The sequence below is a fragment of the Macrobrachium rosenbergii genome, chromosome 10, assembly GCF_040412425.1.
Source record: "Macrobrachium rosenbergii isolate ZJJX-2024 chromosome 10, ASM4041242v1, whole genome shotgun sequence".
Lineage (NCBI taxonomy): Eukaryota > Metazoa > Arthropoda > Malacostraca > Decapoda > Palaemonidae > Macrobrachium > Macrobrachium rosenbergii.
Genome location: NC_089750.1, coordinates 57,337,341 through 57,359,712, shown reverse-complemented (window position 1 = coordinate 57,359,712; position 22,372 = coordinate 57,337,341). Strand labels below are relative to the sequence as shown.

The 22,372-nt window shown below is 37.6% G+C and overlaps 1 protein-coding gene across 5 annotated transcripts in view; it reads right to left on the bottom strand.

The window, feature by feature from the left end:
• Positions 1 to 6,020: 6,020 nt before the first annotated feature.
• The window catches only part of LOC136842650 (longitudinals lacking protein, isoforms H/M/V-like), a 45,658-nt gene continuing 29,306 nt past the window's right edge, over positions 6,021 to 22,372 (bottom strand). For 2 of the 5 annotated variants that reach the window (XM_067110274.1, XM_067110275.1), the window contains exons 6-7: positions 8,743 to 8,981; positions 6,021 to 8,553 (exon numbers count right to left, since the gene is read on the bottom strand). In XM_067110274.1, coding sequence (XP_066966375.1) covers positions 8,748 to 8,981 — 234 coding nt within the window. In that variant the 3' untranslated portion in view covers positions 6,021 to 8,553; positions 8,743 to 8,747. Of the gene's footprint in view, positions 8,554 to 8,742; positions 8,982 to 14,252; positions 14,533 to 22,372 lie in introns of those variants that run through there. The other 3 variants (XM_067110271.1, XM_067110273.1, XM_067110276.1) reach the window with 2 other exon arrangements.

Genomic DNA, 22,372 nt, shown 5'->3' with positions numbered 1-22,372 from the left:
TTGGGTCCATTAATGGCTTCCGAGAACCACTCCGGGGGTCACCACTGTGAGAGAGGTGCGAAATAATGAGCAGCGAGACAAGTACTGCTGATTTATTGATGAAAATTAGCTGCTTATAAAGCGGGATGCGGAAGACTGTGTAGTTCGCAGAGACTGTTGGTACAAAGATTTACAGGTGACCTGAGGTCAAACTAGTTCCTTAAAAACAGGACAGGTTCATACAGAGAACATAGTGATAAACAATGTCTGACATATGAAATAAATAACTTGTTACTTGTACATAATACATGATTGCTTGGAAAGACAACATATACACAGTTTACAATTGTGATGATAAATATATATTCCGCTCGACCTTAGATCGCAGAAAGGCACTGCACAAAACGGGATGTTCTCCACAGAAAACGCGTTGAGCGGGGACTTTACAAATTAATGACATGACTGATAATGAATAGGTGAATGATGAGTCGATTTTTCATGCTGAAAAGGAAAAATGAGTCATGTATTTCATTTGGTTTATGTGCTTAAAATGTAAGAACTGTCTTTTTGTTATTTTCTGAGCTAAAACCAAACATCAAATCTGTCATCTGATGAAACTAGGCAGCATTAACCCAGCAATGAAGCAAACTACACTCTCTGCAACCTTAGGCCAACAAGAGTAACCAAGCAAAAGACACCATTTTAAGATTCAAGGTAGCTTGGTTACACAGGTTTGTTTGACTAACGAGTATCTTGGAGGCTGGCAAAAGACAAAGACATCGTAATTCTTGACCAGGGTTACTGGGAGAAAGATGTAACTATCAGCGTTTTATGATTTGTCAGTAAATCAAGAGTACTACTTGTACTGATGGAATGCTCTAACGTTCTAATGTTTGAATTTGTGAAAGATTTTCTTCAATGATCAAGACACAAAAAGGAGCATCAGCTACCAAAGTCACCCTCAGTCACTACAAGAGAGGAATGTTCCTGAACTTCACTACGGTAATCAGAGGTGAAGGAATTCATTTCAGGTAACTACAGTTGATAGAATTCACTAAAGATAATGGAATTAATGGGATCATCTGAGGTGATCGGACTTAATAGGATGCACTAGAAGTAATCGAGTTAACAGGGTTCATTTAAAATAATCAGTTAACGGGCTTCTGAGGTAATACCACGGTAATGGATGTCAGTAAAGGTGATCAGAATTAACAGATTTTACTAAAGTTTTTTTTGTCAATGGACCTCACACAAGGTTACCAGTCAGCAGACTTTGTTAAAGGTAATCAAGTAGCTGATAGACATCACTACAGGTGTAGTCAATGAATTTCACTAAAACAAATCAATTAATGGGCCTCGTTAATCACTTAATTTAATTCACTAGATAAAATGGGCTTCACCAAAGGTAATCTGAGTAAATCGACTTCATCAGTGATAATCATAATAAATGGACTTCACTAAAAGTAATCTGAATTAATGGACTTTACTAAAAGTAATCAAAGTTCAGTCAATGAACATTAATAAAAATTAACTGCACCATTAGTAACTTGGGATGATAAATTTCATCAAAAGTAATCACAGTGGAATACACCAGATGTAAAGAGAGTTCATGGATTTCACTAAATGTAATCAGTCATGTGACTGCATTAGACACAATTGTATCAAAGAGAGATCAAAGAGAGAGAGAGAGAGAGAGAGAGAGAGAGAGAGAGAGAGAGAGATAGAGACATTCTCAGGCAAAACATGGAGAGATTGAAGATAGTGGTAACGTCTGAAGGTATTTATATTATGCAAGGTATCACCAGAGAATTTATAAACACTGCAAGGCAATTTTAAGTCTCTCGTACGCCAGGTGCAACGCAACACAGATTTTCTTGTAAGATTCTTTTAATTGCATCAATAATCCCAGTGCAGTGTGTTTGTTTGAGAAGTATTATACTGTACTGCAATAGTTTATGGAGAGGAATGTGTGCAAGGATGAAGGAAACGGATAGTATTTTAATCAGTCAAAAAGGTAACTGGTCGTGGAACGAACATAGTTATCTTTACTAAATGTTTGATGCAAATGCCAAAATGATAGTGTATTCTAACCCTTCATTTTTCCCAGAAGTTAGTTTCATTCAATATTTTTAGGAGTTTTTCTCCTTTATACTGTCTTTACGGCTAAGTTCAATAAAAGCACTTAATTCCCTTCCCACAGATATCTTTGAAAACAAAAATAAATAAAACATTCTCTTCTGTTTTCCTCGTTGACTTTTGGTCCTCATCATCAACAAATGTTTCTCTCATCTGATGTCGAGGGTTTATTATTTCAGTAACGCTTGCATTTAAAAGGCACGGGTTGGTGCAGGAGTTCACCTCATGGTCAGTTCTACTCTTCTGTCTAGGCTTTTAGATAGAATAGATTATTTAAGTTAACCTGTGGGGATGCCATAACAGGGTACTTTCCTGCCTGACTCTAAAAGCAGCAGATTGTTATTCTCTAGTACCAGATTCCTCCATGTGAAATAATTAACTTTGAAAATTTTACAAGATGCTTTTGAAGAATTACTTTCTTACCAGACTCAACTCAAATCACAACAACAGTAACAAAATCAAAAACACCAGAAAAAAGGCATTCAGTTCAGAAAGATGAATTCATGTTATCGAATTTATATACAATGTTTGGTTGGAAGACTCCTGATAGACTTGACATCTGGTAATTACAACGTACTACTATCACTGCTATTACCACTACTCCAGATACTACTACAGTACTACTACTACTAGTAAAAAGTTAACTTTTTTCAGATATCTTACCTTAAATGATGGGATAACCATACATCGCATTTCATTTACCCTTCATCACCGCCTTTAGGATAAAAGCAAAAACCAATTACTTTTCCCAATATCATTTAACCTGTAGGTATCTCTATGTACCAAAAGAATATTTACTAGTATTAAGTAATATTTTCTTTTTTCTTTTTGTCTATTTCTTTAGTTCATTCAAGAATGCAATCTGTTTCTTCATCTCCTGGGTAATTTTTAGATATCACATAACTCAAGAAAGAACAACTTAATTCAAATATGTACAATAAACAGAAGATAATTACAGTACAGTATGTAATATACAGTATAAATAAATAAACTGAACAGATACACACTACAAATGCATGCACAGATTCCTTAACTGGTTGATTACTGAACTGTACTGGTACAAAACTGAGTCACAATGAGACCTGTCAACTAAAAATGTGAATGGTCAATAAAGCATGTCGTGTAGTTAATTACTCCAGCAATATACGTTTACTTTTTATTTTTTATGTATTCTTTGAATACCACTCTTCAGATCGGTTAGTTTAATTGTGGTTTTAAAAACAGAGGCCAATGGGACATGCAAGTTAATTACCCCTTCTACCACAGTCACAATAAAAAAATTAATGGAAAAGATTGGGCTTAACCCTGAAGGAATATTGTGACATCATGTACATCATATAGGTAAATGGATCAATTATCAATAAATAAAGACTCAACAGCTTCAATCCCACACTGAGATGACCTCTTCCTCGTTCCAGTGAAAGATTTGTTAATAATAGCAAAGCCAGACATGTGCCCTCAGTACAACAGTTTTTGCTTATCTGTAATTTCTGATGGAATCTTGGTCTCTCAATGCAGAAATAACTATATGTCACCTTTGCTAACTGACCTAATAACCCCAATACTACTATTTGATTTGATTTGATTTATGATAGCTAGGTCTACTGCCATTGTGAAATGAAACCTGACTACAGGCAAGAACTTTTGTTTGAACATACTTATTGTTCACCTAAGTAGTGGTAAAGAGACAGTAGTTGTCGAAAATCTGCAGACCCATGAAATCCACAAATGAATAGGTCCAGATGTACAGAACTTATTCCACAGAATGAAAAAGACAAGGATGCACTTCTTATTTAACAGACAAAATTATACAATACTGTAGTAATAATAATGCAAAGTGCACTGAGAAATGGGTAGCCTTTTAGCATGAAATCTGAATACAAAAGGAAATGGAAACTGCCTTGCTAGCAATACTAACAATGCAATTTCATAACCACATCTGACAAGGGCATTCACCAACAAGTAATACAACTCGCGGAACTTTACAGCACAATACCTGCCTACAGAGTGCTTCACCATAAATGTTGTCCAAAGAGAGGAAGACACACCTCTCAGGGACCAAGGATCAGCAATTACAGGCAAAAGATATTCACCTAAGAAAATACTTTATCACAACAATGACAATTTCTAAATAGTTTGGTTATCTCAAATAAAATGGAAATTTGTAGTAACTTTAATTTAGATGGCAAAAGGTCATGATGAAGAAAACTGGGAAACAGCAAATGAGAGAATATAAACAATCGTTTTCAAAATTATTGGTCATGAGCCAAACTACTAAACAGCAACTAACCAAATATGAGCAGGGCTTTCACTCAGGCTGCAGAATACTCAAAAAGGAAATGAAATTTCCTCTAAGTGTCCATTGTGCAGTGCAGCAGGCAAATTATAAAATTTTCAGTATGTGTGAACACATGAAGATTACAAAACTCAGGGATATCAGATATGAAGGAACTCTTCAGTGAAAAAAATAGTCTTTGAATTGGGCAACATGCTAAGGAAGGTGTTACATGACTCACTGGTGAAAAAGTAGACAAAAGAAAGATATGCTGTCTTCATGGCTGTGAAATATATGAGTGCAATGACAATGGAAGTTAGGTAAAGAGTACAGGCTCTGTTCATTTTGAAACGATTAAGTTGAAAGGTGCAATGGCTGATATCTGCACATCAATCTGTGTAATAAGAAGAGATTAAGGACAAGTTACAGACTACTTGAAATTGTTTGTTGGAATACACTGAAATTGAATGTTAAGAGCAAGGAACCTAAAGTGATGAATTGTTATATACAGTGTCAGCATGGACAATGAAGGAATGGAAGAGGATGTCTCATTATTGGTACTTTGCAGGAAATGTTATAAGGGAAAAAGTTAATTATAAACTACAGTAAACAGAGCAAGAAAAGCAATGGAAGACATAAAAATTGTGGTCTTACTGTCTAATGGAATAATGAAAACTGAAAGTAATTAGTGATGTGGCAACAGGAAGAATAAGTGGTAAAATGTAAGATGGTAGAGACAAAAAGTCAAATCACTCCAGGCATAAGTGGCTGAGTTCAGAGCAAAACAAGAAAAACTGAATTACAAGATATCTTTCTGAAAAGGGAATGAGGAAGATCAGGAAGGGGCTATATGTAACAGTGGTGTTACAGAAGCACAAGGAAGTGAATATCTTAATATGCAAAATATGTTAGTATGTGTGATGGACTGAAAAGAATGTTGTACTATTTGTTTGGTAGCTGACATGCTCCTGAGAACCTTTGTGAAACAACACGCAATAATGTATCACCTCAAATACTTAGAAGACTCCCACAATGGCAACTGGACCACTTGGTCTGGCACTGGAACCTTGAGGGACATCCTAGGACAAAATGAATTTGGGTGCTTTCCAGAGGCATTGCCAGACCAGCACTGATATTCTGGCAGTGGAAAGTTTTGGTCAGCACTATACAGTTGCTGAGTCTTATTCATTACATTTAAGGAGTATTTTAAAGAAAACTCTGTAAAGAAAATTCTCATAAAATGTTTATAATATTGCTGTGTGGCAATATGGTTTGAAGTGATGGAATCCTGTCCCTGGTCAAATGAGCCTTGCTAATTCTATTAGGAATACTGTGCACATACAACTAATCTACAAGTAATTAGGCATTTGAAACACTAGTGCTGAAGCATCATTAACTAAGGGATGTCCCTGTATTTTTTCTACTGAATTAAGGATACCTAGAGATCTGGTTTTACTTTTTCTACATTATTTAATAAATGGTGTCACTGCAGCTTTCAAGTTTTTGCAGCAGTTTCTTGTCCATTTAGCTTTATAGTCTATCTATCTCTTCCTTCTGTTTCATTTTCTTTATTCTACCATCATCTTTCCTGTGAATCATACTCTTCAGGTGCTTATTAAAAGGACAAACAAAGAAAACTGTAAATGTATATTTAAGTTCTTGACTAGACATATTACAAAAACATCACATTGCTTAACAACAAAAACAAGAAATCTCTATTGAAAGTATGTACAACCTCCTGATAAGGATCAGAATGTAAGTTTATTATCAATTATGAGTGACTTACTTTGAACCTTTCATAGACTTGAACTTCATCTGCATACCACTTAGTACCTTTGGTACATAACAGTATTAACATTTTTCAACCATGGCTAAAGTAAAACATGTTTTCAAGGATAATGGAAAAAGTCCAGTACTGCACACAAGGCATTAATGATGTACAGTAAGTGGAACCTTTACAGATCCAAATTTAGAATATTAACATTGAAATAGTTCTTCAGAAATAATATAACCTCACATAGTCTAAACAATTCCAATTCCTCTTGGTTAACCAATAGTCAAACTAATTCATATAATTATATAACAAGCATACCAATAGTTTATCCTTTAACTTATATTAGGTGTTCAAAGTATTAATGATTCATTGAGATATTACCACTTGAGACTTATAGCCCCTTCTAAGACTCAGTGGAACAGTCTAATGATGCTTCCTTCTCTAGACATGGACCTCTTTTCTATGCCTACACTTACACTGAAGTCTAGAAAATTTTTCCTAATCCTCTGCTTGGCCTATACCTCTGATAACATCAAATGCATCATTCAAGGTCAGAGCTCTCATATTCCCTCTGTACAACATCACAGAGCATCTAATCCCTACAATCTCATCTTCAAATAAAGCTGTCCAGTGTTGTTTCTCTTGCCCTTTTCTATACCGCTCACTACATGTTTTACTTACATTTGTGTCTCATAAGTGGGTCTGAGCTTATAGTACCATCAACATACATATCAACAGACCTATGAATCTTTGATTTCCTCTAAATGATGCCATCTGTTTAAAAATTCTTCATACAATTTCAACTATTATTCTCTACTTTTGTTATTGTTCACCAACTTCTACAGACTTTGTTTCATTATTCGAAACTGAACTTCTTAACATGAATCTTGCTGAATTTTCACCCAGCCTTCAGTTACAATTTTGGAAGCTTCAATGTCCACAATAATGAGTGGCTCCATGACAACTTTGACAAGTACACTGCCTGGAGTGGTAACAAGTAGATAACATTTTTACCATACCATGAATTAAATAAATGTATTAAAAGTATTTAACTACCTGTAATGTACCACAAATGACTGTCTATTAACATACGAAAAATAGTTTTGCAATAAAAAATCACTTAAACATAAATGGTGGCAATGAAGATATGTTTTTGGTTACTGTCTTTCAACTGTTTTATTTTACTTTTGTACTATGGTTTTTAGTCTGCCTTTATTTTAGATCAGAAACATTAATCTATGTGTACAGATAAAAGAAAAACTGAAAGAGAATAAAATTCAAAATATCTATAACTTTCTTGGGGTGGTAGCAGGGGAAAAAAGTGACAATGGGGGTGTGACTATGTAGTTTTTGGGGGATTACTTTACCATTTGGAGTGGGAATGGAGAATTCTTTTGTAAGGTATTTTGTAATTTACTGTCTATTCTGTATATTCTCTGGATTTATAGATTTAACTTTTCTCTTTGATTTCACTTTGATCAAACTAAGAACAAGCCCTTTCAGCCAGCCCTATGAGTCAAGAAATGTGACTTGTTATTTATAATAACAATAATATCCTCTCTGGTAGCCTTATAATACCCACTGAGTCATCATTTCCCATATTTGGTCTGCAAAAATTAGTAATCTACAGACTGCACTGTTAAGCAATTTCATTACCACTAATGATAAGCTCTGAGGTAATTTTCCTGCTTCAAATTTTCTGAGACTTAAAAACATCCACCTTTTAAGAGGCATGTCTATCTCATCCTTAAGGGTTCAGTCCCATGCTTTTCCCATCAGTTCATTATTTTTGTTTGCTTCAAGCCTACATGAGATAATGGCACTGGGTTGTCCATCCCACTGGCCCCTATTTGAGAAAAAAAAGATATACCTTCTTAAGGTGGCAGTGTTCCACACACCTTTCTGCACATAATATTGAGTCTCAGTAACCTCACACATCATTAAGAATATTTCTCTAACAATGTACTAACCTGACTGGCATCAACTAGTAAGATGAAAAGGATTCCGACGTTAAAGAGGTATTCTGCTGTGTTTCAAGACCTGAAAAGTTTACTGTACTTTCTGTTGACTCGAAGGCCTCAATATCCAAGACTGTTACAGCTTCTGCAGAAGTATGAGTAACATCTCTGTGAACTGATAAAATGTGCTTCTTAATGTTGCCTTTCAATGCTGCACGGTGATGACATAATGGACACTGGTAAGGTCTCTCCCCAGTATGTGTGCGTATATGACGTTTGAGATCTTGGCGACTGGTGAAGCGTTTCTGACACATAAAGCAAGGGTGCATTCCTCCTTCAACTGCTGCCCCTCTTGGACAAGGCACTCTGCTTGAAGATCCAATGCCACAGTTACTCCCAAATGTTTCTTGCCTATAACTGCCTCGCACATCCTAGAATAATTGACAAAATCCTTTCAAGAGAAAATCAATAAAAAACAGCAATGCTTCTTGACAAACTAGCGTATGGAAGACCTGTTTTGAATTCTCAGCCTATACATATCAACTAAAAGGAAGTCTGTCACATCTACTGCAGGAACCTTAAACAGGAAACAGTACACTCCTTATTGAAATATTCCTTACATGAACTAGTATGGAGCAGACAATGGCCAATTTGTTTGAGCTGTGAGATGTTTAGAGCCTATGTGCCTGGTCACAGTGGACTTCTGGCTACCGCGAAAATCACAGTAGGGACAACTATAAGGCCTTTCCCCAGTGTGAGTCCGCTGGTGCTTGATAAAATTATCCTTCTTTGGGAAAGTCTTGAAACATACCAAGCACTGATGGGTCTTTCGTCCCTCACTGTACAAGGAAGAGAGTCCCTATAACAAAGAAACCATACACTAAAAGTAAAAAACAGACTACAGTTCTAAATTTTAATTTACAAATTACCAAAATGCCATACAATACAAGAAACAATACTTACTTTCTAACACAAAAATAGAAGCCCACTTGAATCCAGGAACATCTCTAAACATCCCTTATGGCATGCATATGGATTGAAAATCATAAAGGTTGTATAACTGATAAAGTTATAGCTCTCATACTGATGCTGTTCAAACCACTATACTGTATATCAGACACAAACACACAGTTCCCAAAGGAAAGCATAATCTTGTTTAGGTGCTTTCATTAACAGAATCTTTTTCTTAGTACAATCACCTAATTCTCAATCTGTCTGAATATAATGTATTCCTTCAAAAATTATATTTTCATAATAAAATTAAGTTTCATATATACTTACCAAGTCATTACATAACTAATGTATCTACCTCGTGCGGCAACTTTTTTTGAATTTCGCGGTAGTACTTCTCTTGTTTATTATGTAGGTGACCCCCACAACTACCAGGAAAAGAAGGAAAAACCAGCAGCCATATTCAATTTGTTTGTGCCCTCATGTCCATAAGAGGGGAGGAGGGAGGGCTTTGATTCTGTGATTACTTGGTAAGTATATATGACACCTTATTTTATCATGAAAAATCATTTTCATAAAAATAACTTACCAAGTAATTACATAGCTGAATAACGCACAGAATGGAGGTGAGATACATGGACATATTCTACTCCAAAACACTAAAGCATGACAATGACTTTGAAACAGAAAAAAATGCAATGCTTGTTGTTTCCTTACGTGGTAAGAAAGCTACTGCAGGTGAATATGGCATCCTCGAGAAAAAACCCACTCTTTTGTCAATAGTTTGCATTTCGCTGATGCGCTTAGCCATAGGTAAGGAGAAGAGGAAGAGAGTTTTATGCATCAGATTCCGAAGAGAAGCAGAGCGAAGGGGCTCAAAAGATGGGCCCATCAGCCATTTCAGGATGACATCCAGATTTTATGAGACCAAACGATTTTACCAGGTCTTTAAAGTTAGAAAAAAGAAAATCTGCAACTTGTGTCAAATTGGTCTCAGAAGATGAGACACTGCAGTTGTGGCACCACCATCGTAGGGCTGACCACTTGGCGTGATAGACAAGGCTAAAAGATTTCCTTCTGCTCTTTGCAACAGCCTCTGAAGCTTCCCTTGAAAAACCCTTCACTCTGATAAGCTTGCAGACAGACTGGAGCCTGTCAAAGCAACCCCTGGTGGTGTCTTATGAAGTGGGGTTGTCCGAGTAGCGATACTTTTTGGGGAAGCAGTCTTGGGTAGTCTGCTAACAGACGTAGGAGGTCAGGGAACCACTCCCTCAGAGGCCAAAACAGGCTATGAGGGTCAAGGTCGCACTGTGGCGCATCTCGAACTTGTTCAATACTTCCCTGATCATGCTGAAGGGTGGGAATGCATAACAGTCCAGATTCAACCAATGCTGTAACAAGGTGTCCATGGTCCATGTAAGAGGATCCGGGGCTGTTGAGCAAAACAGAGGAAGACAATGGTTTCTGGAGGTAGCAAACAGGTCTATCATTGGCTTGCCCCACAACTTCCACAGGTCTAGACACACTAGGGGACCCAGGGTCCACTTGGTGGGAAGGACCTGCTTTGACGGCTCAGCTTGTCTGCCACCACATTCAACCTTTATTGGATAAACCGAGTGATATGAGTAACTTGTTTTGGTCTGCTCACAGCAGTAATTCTCTTGACAGAGAGGGAAGGAATGGGTAATGCTTTGTTGCGGATGTGAGCAAAGGCCGTGGTATCATCTGCTTGCACCACGACTGTCTTGTTGCAGACTAGGTGCGTATAATTCTGAAGGCCAAGCTGAACTGCCTTCAGCTCTCTTACACTGATAAGTAAGCCGTGTTGTTCTGGAGTCCATATCACAAGACCACCTGATTGTTTAGCAATGCTCCTCAACCTATGTCTGAGGTGTCGGAAAAGAAGTCTGGGCCAGGTTCAAAAGATGAAGGGACTTGCCTTTTGACAGCCTTTCTTCTGATAGCCACCACTGCAGGTCAGATTGTATCTCTAAGATGATCAGAAAAACCTGACTGTCTGGCTGTGTCTTCGTGTTCCAGCTGGCCCTCAGGTAAAACTGGCGTACTCTCATATCTGGCTGTGTCTTCTTGCAATCTGCCCATTCTGACGAACATTTCCCTGGAAGCCAGAGTCTCCAATAGACTCCTTCATTGTTGAGCCAAACAAGATGATAGGGTTAGAAAACTCCTGAACTGTTTGAAAGTAGCTAGATATCCTCTTGGGGGACGGAAAAACCGAAAAAGCCTGAGAGTTCAGTGTCATCCCCAGATAGAGGATTTCTTGAGAAGGGCTCCACTGGGACTTCTGGAGATTTATAAGAAGGCTCAGCTACTGGGCCAGAAGAAGAATCTTGCGTGTGTCCTCCATGCATTTGTCCTTCAACGGGGATCGGAGAAGCCAGTCGTGTTTCTACTTCCATCATCTAAGAAAAAACTGACGTTGATTCCCACTAAGTGGAGCTACTTCGATAGCGGAGCCAGAGCTTGAGTGAACACTTGAGGGGCTGCTGAAAGACAAAACCAAAGAGTCTGAAACTGGTAAATATTGTCTTGGAAGACAAACCTTGGATACTTTCTGGAACTTGGCTGAATGGGGACATGAAAGTAAGCACCCTGCATATCTAAGGTTACCATCCAGTTGCCCTGGTGAGTAGATGCAAGGACTGAGTGGTTTGTCTCCATCTTGAACTCTGTTTTCAAGACAAAGTGATTGAGGGTGCTTAAATTGAGGACTGGTCTCCAACCCCCTGATGACCTGGTACCATTACAAAACGATTGTAAACATCCCTCCGAGCTGGTGTCCTGAAGCTCTTCTGTGGCCCTTTTGTGTATGAGGGAGACTTTCTCCCATAGGGCTGAATATCTCTCGGAGCCTACTGAGTAAGCTGTGAATGTGATGGGAGAGGTGACCAGGAGGAGGGGGGGGGCTCTCTCTTCAAGAATGGAATGACGTAGTCCTCCTTTAAAACATTGATAATCTAGGGCTCCACTCCTCTTATCAGCCATCTCTCCCAAAACTAGTAAACTGGCTCTTACAGGGACATGACAGACTTCTGTCTCACTTCCTGTGTGGTTTGGAACAGCTCTTCTTGATGGCTCCAGACGAAAAGCAGACATTGAGTGGGACCTGAATGGCGTGTGAGATCTCCCTCCACGAAAAGGCTGTTGCTGGAGAGGGAGGTGGTCCTAGCTTGAAAAGGAGAAGAATCTATGGGACGCCTAGATGACTATGTCAACAAGTCCTGAGTGGCATTCTTCTGTAACTTCAATGTTATCTCTTTCTTGAAGTGAGATCTTGATGATCCTCAATTTTCTTGGCCAAAGCAACCACAACCCAATCAAGGAAAGTGAAAACTTCAAATACTGCTCAGATGGGGGTGCCGGGCACTCAGGTGGGGGGCCTGGTACTTAGGCGCACGCACCAGGCACTTGTGAGTTGGCGCCGCTGGGTGCTCAGGAGCGGGTGCTGGGTGCTCAGGATCAGGCGCTGGGTCCTTAGGAGCGGGTGCCAGGCGCTTGAGATTGGGCGCTGGGCACTTGAGAGTGGGCGCTGGGCGCTTGAGAGTGGGTGCTGGGCACTTGGGAGCAGGCACTGGGCGCTCGGGAGCAGGCGCCGGGTGCTTGGGAGCAGGCGCCGGGCACTTGGGAGCAGGCGCTGGGCGCTTGGGAGCGGGCACTGGGCGCTTAGGTGAGATGGTCTCCGGACTGTTCTAGGGAGACACAGGTGGGCACTGATGGACAGGGGACTGGAACAGAAGGGACCAAGGAGAAACTACAAGATGGCCTGGGACTGTTCAGAGTCTGCTTATACCGACAGACAGAGTGTCTGGACACTGGCCATGGTCTTCAGAAGGGTTCTTAAGAGGCCAGGAAGAGTCCAAATAACATTTGTGGTGTTTCTTGTCCACGCCGTAGTTATCTGAAGAGCTGGAGGATTGACTGATTGATTATTAAATTTAGGTCTTGAAGACCAAGTGCCAGAACCCATCAGGATTATTCAGCGCCGTAATGAAGGTGAAATATATATTTTAATGATATGATTTATAATGAATAGGTGAATGATGACACACCATTAAAATTCAGTGTTAAAATATGAACGTACAAATGGAGAATGATATTCGATAGAACCAACAAAAAATAAGTACTGTATAAAACTTTTATATTCCAAATATATACTTAGTATAAGAATAAATATGACTAAAATCTCTATTAAATATACTGAAATAATATCTCACTAAAATAACCAGATTCTCTCTGATAACCCATAAGGTTATCTACTTCAACATCATCATTTAAAATTTCTAAAATAGTCTTCACAGTTAGTAAGTACTTTCCCCTAAGGCAATTAAATTTAGGACAGTGCACCACCATGTGCTCAATGGATGGCTGGAGGACAACAGAGGTATCTCCTTGGACAAGCCTTTCCAGTTACAATAGGCAACTACCTGTGGCAAACCCCATTAGCCTCCTTTGGATTTGGTATGTCTTCTCTCAGGTTTTGGGGGAGCAGGACAGGGACCTTGGCCTAGGTGAACCGACAGGACGGATAGTGATTCCTTCACTTGCACTCCTTGGACAAGCCTTTCCAGTGGCTGTCTGCCAACACCTGAGAGTGGACCACAGGTGTGGCTGAGGGGCGGCAACTACCTGTGGGCAAACAGCATCAGCCTCCCTTGGACTTTTGGCATGTCTTCTCCCATGTTTTGGGGAGCAGGACAGGGACCTCAGTCTAGGAGAACCGACAGGACAGGTAGCCACCTCCTCCACTTCACTGTCACTATCACTTTCCACTTTCTCTGCAAACTCTTGATTACCATTTTAAGAATCTTCAAATCAGCAACAGTACTTACTACTAGACTAAGCTTTTTATCAAATCTAGACCCAAGACTGGCGATGGCATTAGGATCGGAAGCATGGGAGCCAGGCAAGGGAGGAGAAGGTTGTCTAGCAGGAGGGCAAGCACAGAAGTAATAGGAGTAGAAGGGAGAGTAACAGAGCTAACCTCTAAACTAGCTTTTGGTGTAGGTTAGTCTCTAAACAATAAAAGTGTTTTTCAGATTTAGAAGACACTTTACTCTTTCCATCTCTCTCTTTACATGCTTATGAACATTACATTCTTGTCCCCTATACTTAGCACAGATCGTATGAGGAAAGTAACAAGCTTTAGTAAGTCTCGACTTGCAGCCTAACTCGGCACAGTTGCGAATACTAGAATTCTGACATAATTCTAATAATTCACTGAAAACTAGTTAAAACTGCAAATATAAATTGCCTAAGCACTGTCTAGTATAAGGGCAACCAAAGCAAAACAACTGTACTTCACCAAACACGAATGAACGACAGGTAATCCAAAAAAAAAGCTGCTGCAAATGGTGTATGTTTACATAACAACCGGCAGAAACAAACTGAATATGGCTGCTGGTTGTTCCTTCTTTCCATGGTAGTGGGCAGGGGGTCACCTACATAATAAACAAAAGAAGCGCTACCATGAAATTAAAAAAGTTGCCGCACAAGGTAGATACACTAGCCATGTAATTACATGGTAAGTTATTTATATGAAAAATTAACTTAAAAAGACTTTAAACAATCATTATATAAAGTTTACAGTAAAAAAGTAAACATTTTATACCTATTCCTATACGGTATATGCAAATTTTTAAACCACAACCCAGTTTAGTTCCAAATATTCCCAAAATTTTCTTCATGTTATCTAGATTTATCCTATGGACAATAATAACAGGAAAAAGTGTAATAAAATGCTTTCTTAAAGAGATGCTTCTTCCATAAACCACAAGTACATCCTCCAGTGAAAAAATACTGTACTACTTATAGTCATAAGCAACATACAAATGATGGAATAAAGTTTTTTCAATATTTCATAAATACAAATCAGCAATATCCAAGCATTATTGGTAACTACAAGTTTACTGGTGGATACCTGAAGGTAAAACAGCTTAAGAACTTGCCACAGCAGCATAAAGCAAAGATTCTGAGTGGTCAGAGGGCTGGCCATCCCAATGCACAATTACTCATACACTACCGTAAAATACCAAAGCTGATTAAAAAACTTAAATAATGTTTATAGATAAGAACAAACGATATTATATAATGTACAAAATACTGTCCAATCCATTGCTGATTTCTTCCACAGCATGGTGATGTCATACTGCTATTTATAAGAAGATACTTTAGTAAAAAAACATTATCCATTCATACAAATTAAAACCCTACCATTTTACACATAGCTAGATGACTGCTAAGATTAAAAAGTGATTGACTTTTCTAAGGCTATTCAAGTTGACAATGGCCTCAATCTGAGATTTTTCATCATGTCGATCAATTTAGATGGTCTCTTTCAAGGTGTACCAAACAAGTTGGTGCAACTGGAAAGCTGTCAAATGGCAATAAAACTACTGACGATTAAAGAACATTACAAAAAATGAAAATTTTTATCAAATTAATTATTTGGATAATTCCCTACTGTTAAAGTTCGTGTACATCTTCGCACCATAAGGAGTAATCGATATTCAAAATACAGTGTATAAAAAAATAAAATAGCGCTGGGTTAAGCCACAGGACTGTCTCTGTTATCACTTGTTTCCAACCAGGTGGCACTGGAATGTTTACGTTCTTGTCTGAATTCTTCATGACCACCCACTAAGATGTGGGGAGGCTGGGTGGGTTTCCATTTTAACCCTTAGTGGAGGGATCCCCTCATGAGAGGATCTAAAACAGGTTTTGGGTTGTGGACGGACCCCTCTGAGGAGTATTGATATTAAGCACATGTATCGGGCAGGAAAGAGTTTCCATCACTTCAATGGACCATAAATGAATCTTGGCAACTTTAGAATTCAGCTCAGCTCAATAAGTGGGCATCTCAGGGAGATGACATCTTTTCTCTCTCCCCATGACGTATTTGCTCGTAAATATACCCAGGGATTGCTGTTGGTTTTAGTTCTTATCTTTTATGATATGATGCCAGTTATAATTGTAATTTTGCAAAGAAAAGTGCAAAGAAATATTAGAAAAAGCATGAGTACCTCCAAAAAAGTTACTTCATCTCTCAATCTCTGTAAATTTTTACATAAATATTTTACAACATACATACTCAAAATCTGTTACTGATTTTAGTTCTCATCTGTTATGATATAGCATGAGCTGTAATTATAATTTTACAAAATAAAATAAAATAAATTATTAGTAAAAACACATATAACTTGGTAAAATTTACAAGTGTTTTGTAAAAGAGGCCCCACACAGGGTTGTAAATGGTCACTTTCAATTTCCTGTGGAAGGTAGAGAAAATTTTTTAGAATTTTTTTTATGCCATGTGCATATGCATATCTTCTGCTTTCCACTGATATGCTTTTTTCTTAAACTGGCCTACCTTAAAGTTTGTCCGGTCTGGAGGGTTACCAGTAGGTAAGTATCCAAATAATTAATTTTATCATACAAATTTTCAATATTTGGAATGAATCTTACCTACTGTTAAAGTAAGCTGAACTACCACATTGAATAAGGATGGTGGGTTAGTGCAGCCAGAGAAATAACTGTTCAGGCAAGCAAACTAAAAGATTTTTAATGAGGGGGAAAAAGCTTCTAAACATTCCAGCCTGTTGAGTGATACTGGTAAGTACTGTTGCCAGATGTTGGAACCACAGCAGGGTGTAAGGCCCTTGTAGGAAGGCTTGTCTGAGAATCCTTACAGGGCAAAATGAATCTACCTCATAGAGTACTAGTGACTCCAGTGCCTGAGTCAAAAGCCCATAACCTACAGTCCAAGACTAAAGACAACCACCTTCAGATATGAAGTTATGCTCCTATACACCAATGTGTACCTTCATGCTCCTAAAATTCAACAGCATGATTTCTTAACAACTAATGACAACAGAGAAAGCAAGGTTGCTATCATATTGGACTCAGGAGAACACATCCCTGCCGTAACAATAGGACTAAGGGCTTTACAAATCTCATCTAAATTTGAATGTTTTGCAAATATTGTGAGGTAAAACCAGAGTTACATCTCCACTGAGCTGCACTGATAACCTTCTATAGTGAAAACATATGCTTACAGCACAGACACCTTGAGGCTTTAATTTCAAAAACAGCAAAAGCTCAGGAATCAACTCTGTGCATTGACTTAAGAGTGTTTGGCCTCCTAAGACCACAGTAAAAATTCTTAACCCCTCCTAAGGGTTTAAGTCTGTCCAGGAAAACCCTTAGAATTTTAACTGGACTAATAAAGCCACTTTTTCATTGCCTACCACAGCAGTTAAATTAGGTGCTTCCACAGGTCTGGGAAGGGCTTTCACTTCTATGTCTTTCTTTGAGCAATGAAAAAGAGAGGTTTCCACATAAAAAAATGGCTTAAAGCTCACTGTGTAATACGCTTTACCGTAGTTAAGAGCTAAAATAAAGTGTCTTAAAAGTTCTTAAGAAATATTTAAATCATAAGCAATATTCCAGTTAGCATAAGGCAGAACTAAAGACAATGTAAAGTGACAGCCTTTGATTGCTAGGACAGAAAACTGCTTTGCATATCTGATATATCAAAGAACTTGATCTGGATATCTGTAGTGGTACAGATGCTGGATATCCCTCTACAGTCAGACTCCCTGACATCAAATGTGTCTCAGAAAGGCCCCCAATCTACCTCCGAGACATCTGAAAATTCTACCTATGAAAATTCTATTAACCCTTAAACGCCGAGCGTCTATTTACAAAAGTGTCTCCCGTATACCGGCAGGGTTTGAGAGTTAGCGCCGAAGCGGAAAGAAAGTTTTTCTCAAAAAATCACATCATGCTTAGTTTTTAAGATTAAGAGTTCATTTTTGGCTCCTTTTTTTGTCATTGCCTGAAGTTTAGTATGCAAACATCAAAAATGAAAAAAAATATCATTATCATATATAAATATTGGAATATAAGACAGCACAAAAAAAAAATTTCATATACTGTATAATTGTATACAAATCGTGCTGTGAGCAAAACGGTTAAAGCTAATGAGCTATTTTTTTCCGTTGTATTGTACACTAAATTGCGATGATTTTGGTATATAACAAATTGTAAAACGATCAAAGCAACACAAAGAAAATATTATCACAAAACGATGCATGAATTAAACGCCAGGGACGTAAAAAAAGTTTTTTTCAAAATTCACCATAAATCAAAATATTGTGCTAGAGACTTCCTGTTTGTTGCAAAATGAAGGTAAATTATTGAATATTACTATGTTAAGAGTTTTAGCTTACAATTGCAGTTTTCGACCATTTCGGTCGAGTTAAAGTTGACCAAAGGTCGATTTTTTTCTATTGTGATTTATATGAAAATATTTCAAAACTGATAAAAGCTACAACCATGAGTTATTTTTTGTTGTATTGTACACGAAATTGCATACATTTTGATATATAAAGCTTTATGTAATGGCCAATAGAGAACAGTGCAAAAATTACGACAAAGTGACTAAAGAATTTCTGAGATGTTCAGCAGAGTTAGCGCACGGACATAAGGAAAAAGTTTTTTCAAAAATTCACCATAAATCGAAATATTGTGCTAGAGACTTCCAGTTTGTTGCAAAATGAAGGTAAATGATTTAATATTACTAGAATGTAACCATGAGTTTTAGCTTACAATTGCATTTTTCGACCATTTTTTGGCACTTATCGAGTCAAAACTGATTAAAGCTACAACCATGAGTTGTTTTGTTTGTATTCTACATGAAATTGCGCACATTTTCATATATAAAACTGACCAAAACGTTGAAATTTTGGCAGATTTTCATCGTGATTTATATGAAAAAAGTATTTCAAAAATTCACCATAAAGATAAAAGCTAGAACCATGAGTTGTTTTTGTTGTATTCTCTGCATAGGACGACCCCAATTTCAGCAGGACATTGAAAAAAATGTTTCTAGCCTATGCTCATATGATTTTCATATATTAAAACTTTATGTAATGGCTTTCTATAGAAAAGCTACCTCATAGGTTTACCAATAGACAAATATTGTTTCTTACCCCCAAATCAAAAAAACATTAATAAAGATGACCTATAATATATGAATTTCCATTATATATTATAAAACTATGAATCAAGAATTTTCAGCAGAGTTATATGAATACCGTTAGGACGTACCATCGTTGGTTTGTAAGCGTGCAGAAAACGTTTTTCAAAAAATTCACCATAATATTTGGGAAAGCCTTGTTATTATGCAAAATATTGTAGCTAGAGACTTCCCATTTGTTGCAAAATGAAGGTAAATGATTGAATATCACTAGAATGTAAGTCTGTTTTTCCGCTGTAACAAAAAAATATTAACACATATATATATATCGCTAATAACAATATATATTGATATAATATATATATATATATATATATATATATATATATATATATATAAATATATATTATATAACACCGATATATATATATATATATATATATATATATATATAAATTTTGAGCCACATTCATACATACATACACACATTTTTAGACGTTTTTTATTAAAAAAGGACATCTCTCACGGTAAATGATTGAATATCACTAGAATGTAATATTTTTTGCGTCACAAAAAAAAAAAATATATATCAAGCTAACACTTGCACAAGTTCACATCTCTGCAAAACGCAAAATGCATCAAGAAATCGCTCTCTGACGATGCGTCGCTGATGCTTTCTAGTGGGAGAAGAAAGAAATTTGCGCATGTGCAGCTGGGTCACATTTGTAAACAAAACAACAGCGTGATCCCTGAACTCCCAGCATAGTGATTTAAAATTTTTCGCAAACTAGGCCTATAAGTATTTTTCCGCGAATATTTAAAAAAATTTTTGTAGTCGACCTATTTTATGACCACTTGGCACCCGACAGACAATTTTTGTCGACGTAAAATACGTCCAGTCGGCGTTAAAGGGTTAATAGGGTAAAAACTGTCTATCCATGTCTGTCAAAAAAAAAAAAATGAAAAGAGAGAGAGTCAATCTTTATACCCAGATAAACCACTGACTGGATCGGAAAAACCATAGATTTGGTGGCACTGGACAAAATGCCCAGTCCTGAGGCTAGACATAGAAGATAATTTTACACATTCAAGCTTCCCTGAAATGAATTGGCAAGAACCAACCAGCTGTCCAACTATAGGAGAACTCTTGATACCAAGCAGGGAACTCCACCTTGCTAAAGATGCTAACACACAGCTGAATATTTGTAATGCCACACTTGGACCAAACACAGAGCTTAGAACTGGGAAGACCCCTTAGAAGACAAGGCATAGATACTCTTCGACTAAGGTTGTATCAAGATTTGGAAATACATGTCCTACCTGTTGACAGAAATCATCCATTTGCCCTCCTGAATGGCTGCCAGGTCTGAGCTGAATGATGCCATTGAAAAGAAAAAGTAGTTAAATGAATAAACTTGTTGAGTCTAGAAATGTCCAATACTGGCCTCCAGCTCCCTCCCTGATGTCTAGAGAACAAGAAAAACGATGAAAAAACCTTGGTACTAGATTAAAATTGGCTCAATGGCCTCATTGTGTAACAATTGTCTGGTCTCCCCCTCTCAAACTAAGAAATTCTTTATTGGAAGAGTGGGGAAAGAAGGATACTGGGAAGTCGACAGGAGTGGAAGAATAACAAAAGGTACTAATTACCCTTCCCTACCCAGGTTTCTTCTTGAAGCTTTGCCAGACACTTCAAAAACCCTGTACACAGCCTTCAGAGGATTCTTACAGCCTACTTGAACTGAGAGTTCAAAACATCAATTATGGCTACATTTGCAATTCTTTCACTCTGAATGTGACCCTTGATCACTAATGAAGCAGAACTCAAGAGGGTTTTAGGATACTTCACAGGGAACTTTCATGTGGAATAGTTTGTAGGGGCAATACCCCAGAGGGATCTTAGATGATGTCCTTAAACACTTAGGGGTTGACACAACTATGGAACAGACTATGGAACATGCCAAAAAGAAACTGCTAGTGGTTGAGACTACTTTATAAGATAAATATGCACACAAATGTTTCTGTTACTTTACAACTAAGTTGTAATAAAAAATAAGACATTCCTCCCTTAGCCTCAGAAAAAGGTCTATCAAGGTGAGGTTAATACTCTGATGCCTCATCAAGAAATGCTGCCCCTTCAGAACTAACATTTATATAATTATTATCATCATCAACATTTCTTATACTGTATATACATATATACTGTACTGTATATACAGTGCATCACTGACTTATGGCAACAACAACTTATGGCAGATTCAATTTTATGGAGTTTTTTCATATCATTTTCGTGACTACATGCACTTTTTGTGATAAAACTATTAACTTATTCAGGTATAAGCATTTTTAGAGTGTTTTTTGGCATTTTGAACCATGAAAATAGGCAGTTATAATCATTTTTAGAGGGGTTTTAAGTATTCGTGGATCTGAGCTATTCGCGGGGGCAGTGGTAAGCAACCCCCATGAATACTGGGGGTCAACTGTATACAGGTATACATATATAAATATGTATATACATACTGTATATATATACACATGTACTGTATGCACATATGCATACATATAATGTATAAACATTCTCACAGTTATCAAGCTGCCATGCTAAGAATGAAATACCAAATTCAAAAGTACTGACACTTCCACCTCACAGTTAGGCCAAAGTACCACACTGATGAGAGAAGTCTTCATTTCCCTGGTGCAAGAACTTAAAATTCGAGTCCTAACACAGCTCTAAGCAGCCTCAAAAAACTGGAAACTGATGCAGTGTCATTCCGAGAACCAGCCTTAAACAATACACTTCCGAGGTCGCCTCGGTTGTTGTTTTAGATTAGGTCAGCTTGCTCCACAAACACAATTGCAAGCACACCACACTATGTGCGTGCAGAGCTATTTAATTTTAGATAGCTTATTAGCTTCTCTTTAATCTGTTAATCCCTTTCCCAAAAGGCACTGACTTTTCTTGATAACATGCCTTACCATAAACAGTACAGTATTAACTTTTTACTCATTTAAACAGAAACCAAGGTAGAAACATACAAAAGAGCACCAGTCAATGGATTCGTTTTCAGCAAAAGGACGTTGAAGCTGAACAACACGAACTACTCATCACTTAAAAACTTAAAAAGAATCAGCCAAATCAGGGTTCAATAACCCACAAGACTAAAGGAAGAACCGAGAGGGTATAAAGCAGCAAATCTATGGACAAAGACAGTGAGGTGATGAACACCAGAGAGGGCGACATAGCTAGGAATGCCAGCAATGATGTCACAGAATGCTGGTGGTATGTGCCCAACGGCTGGGAG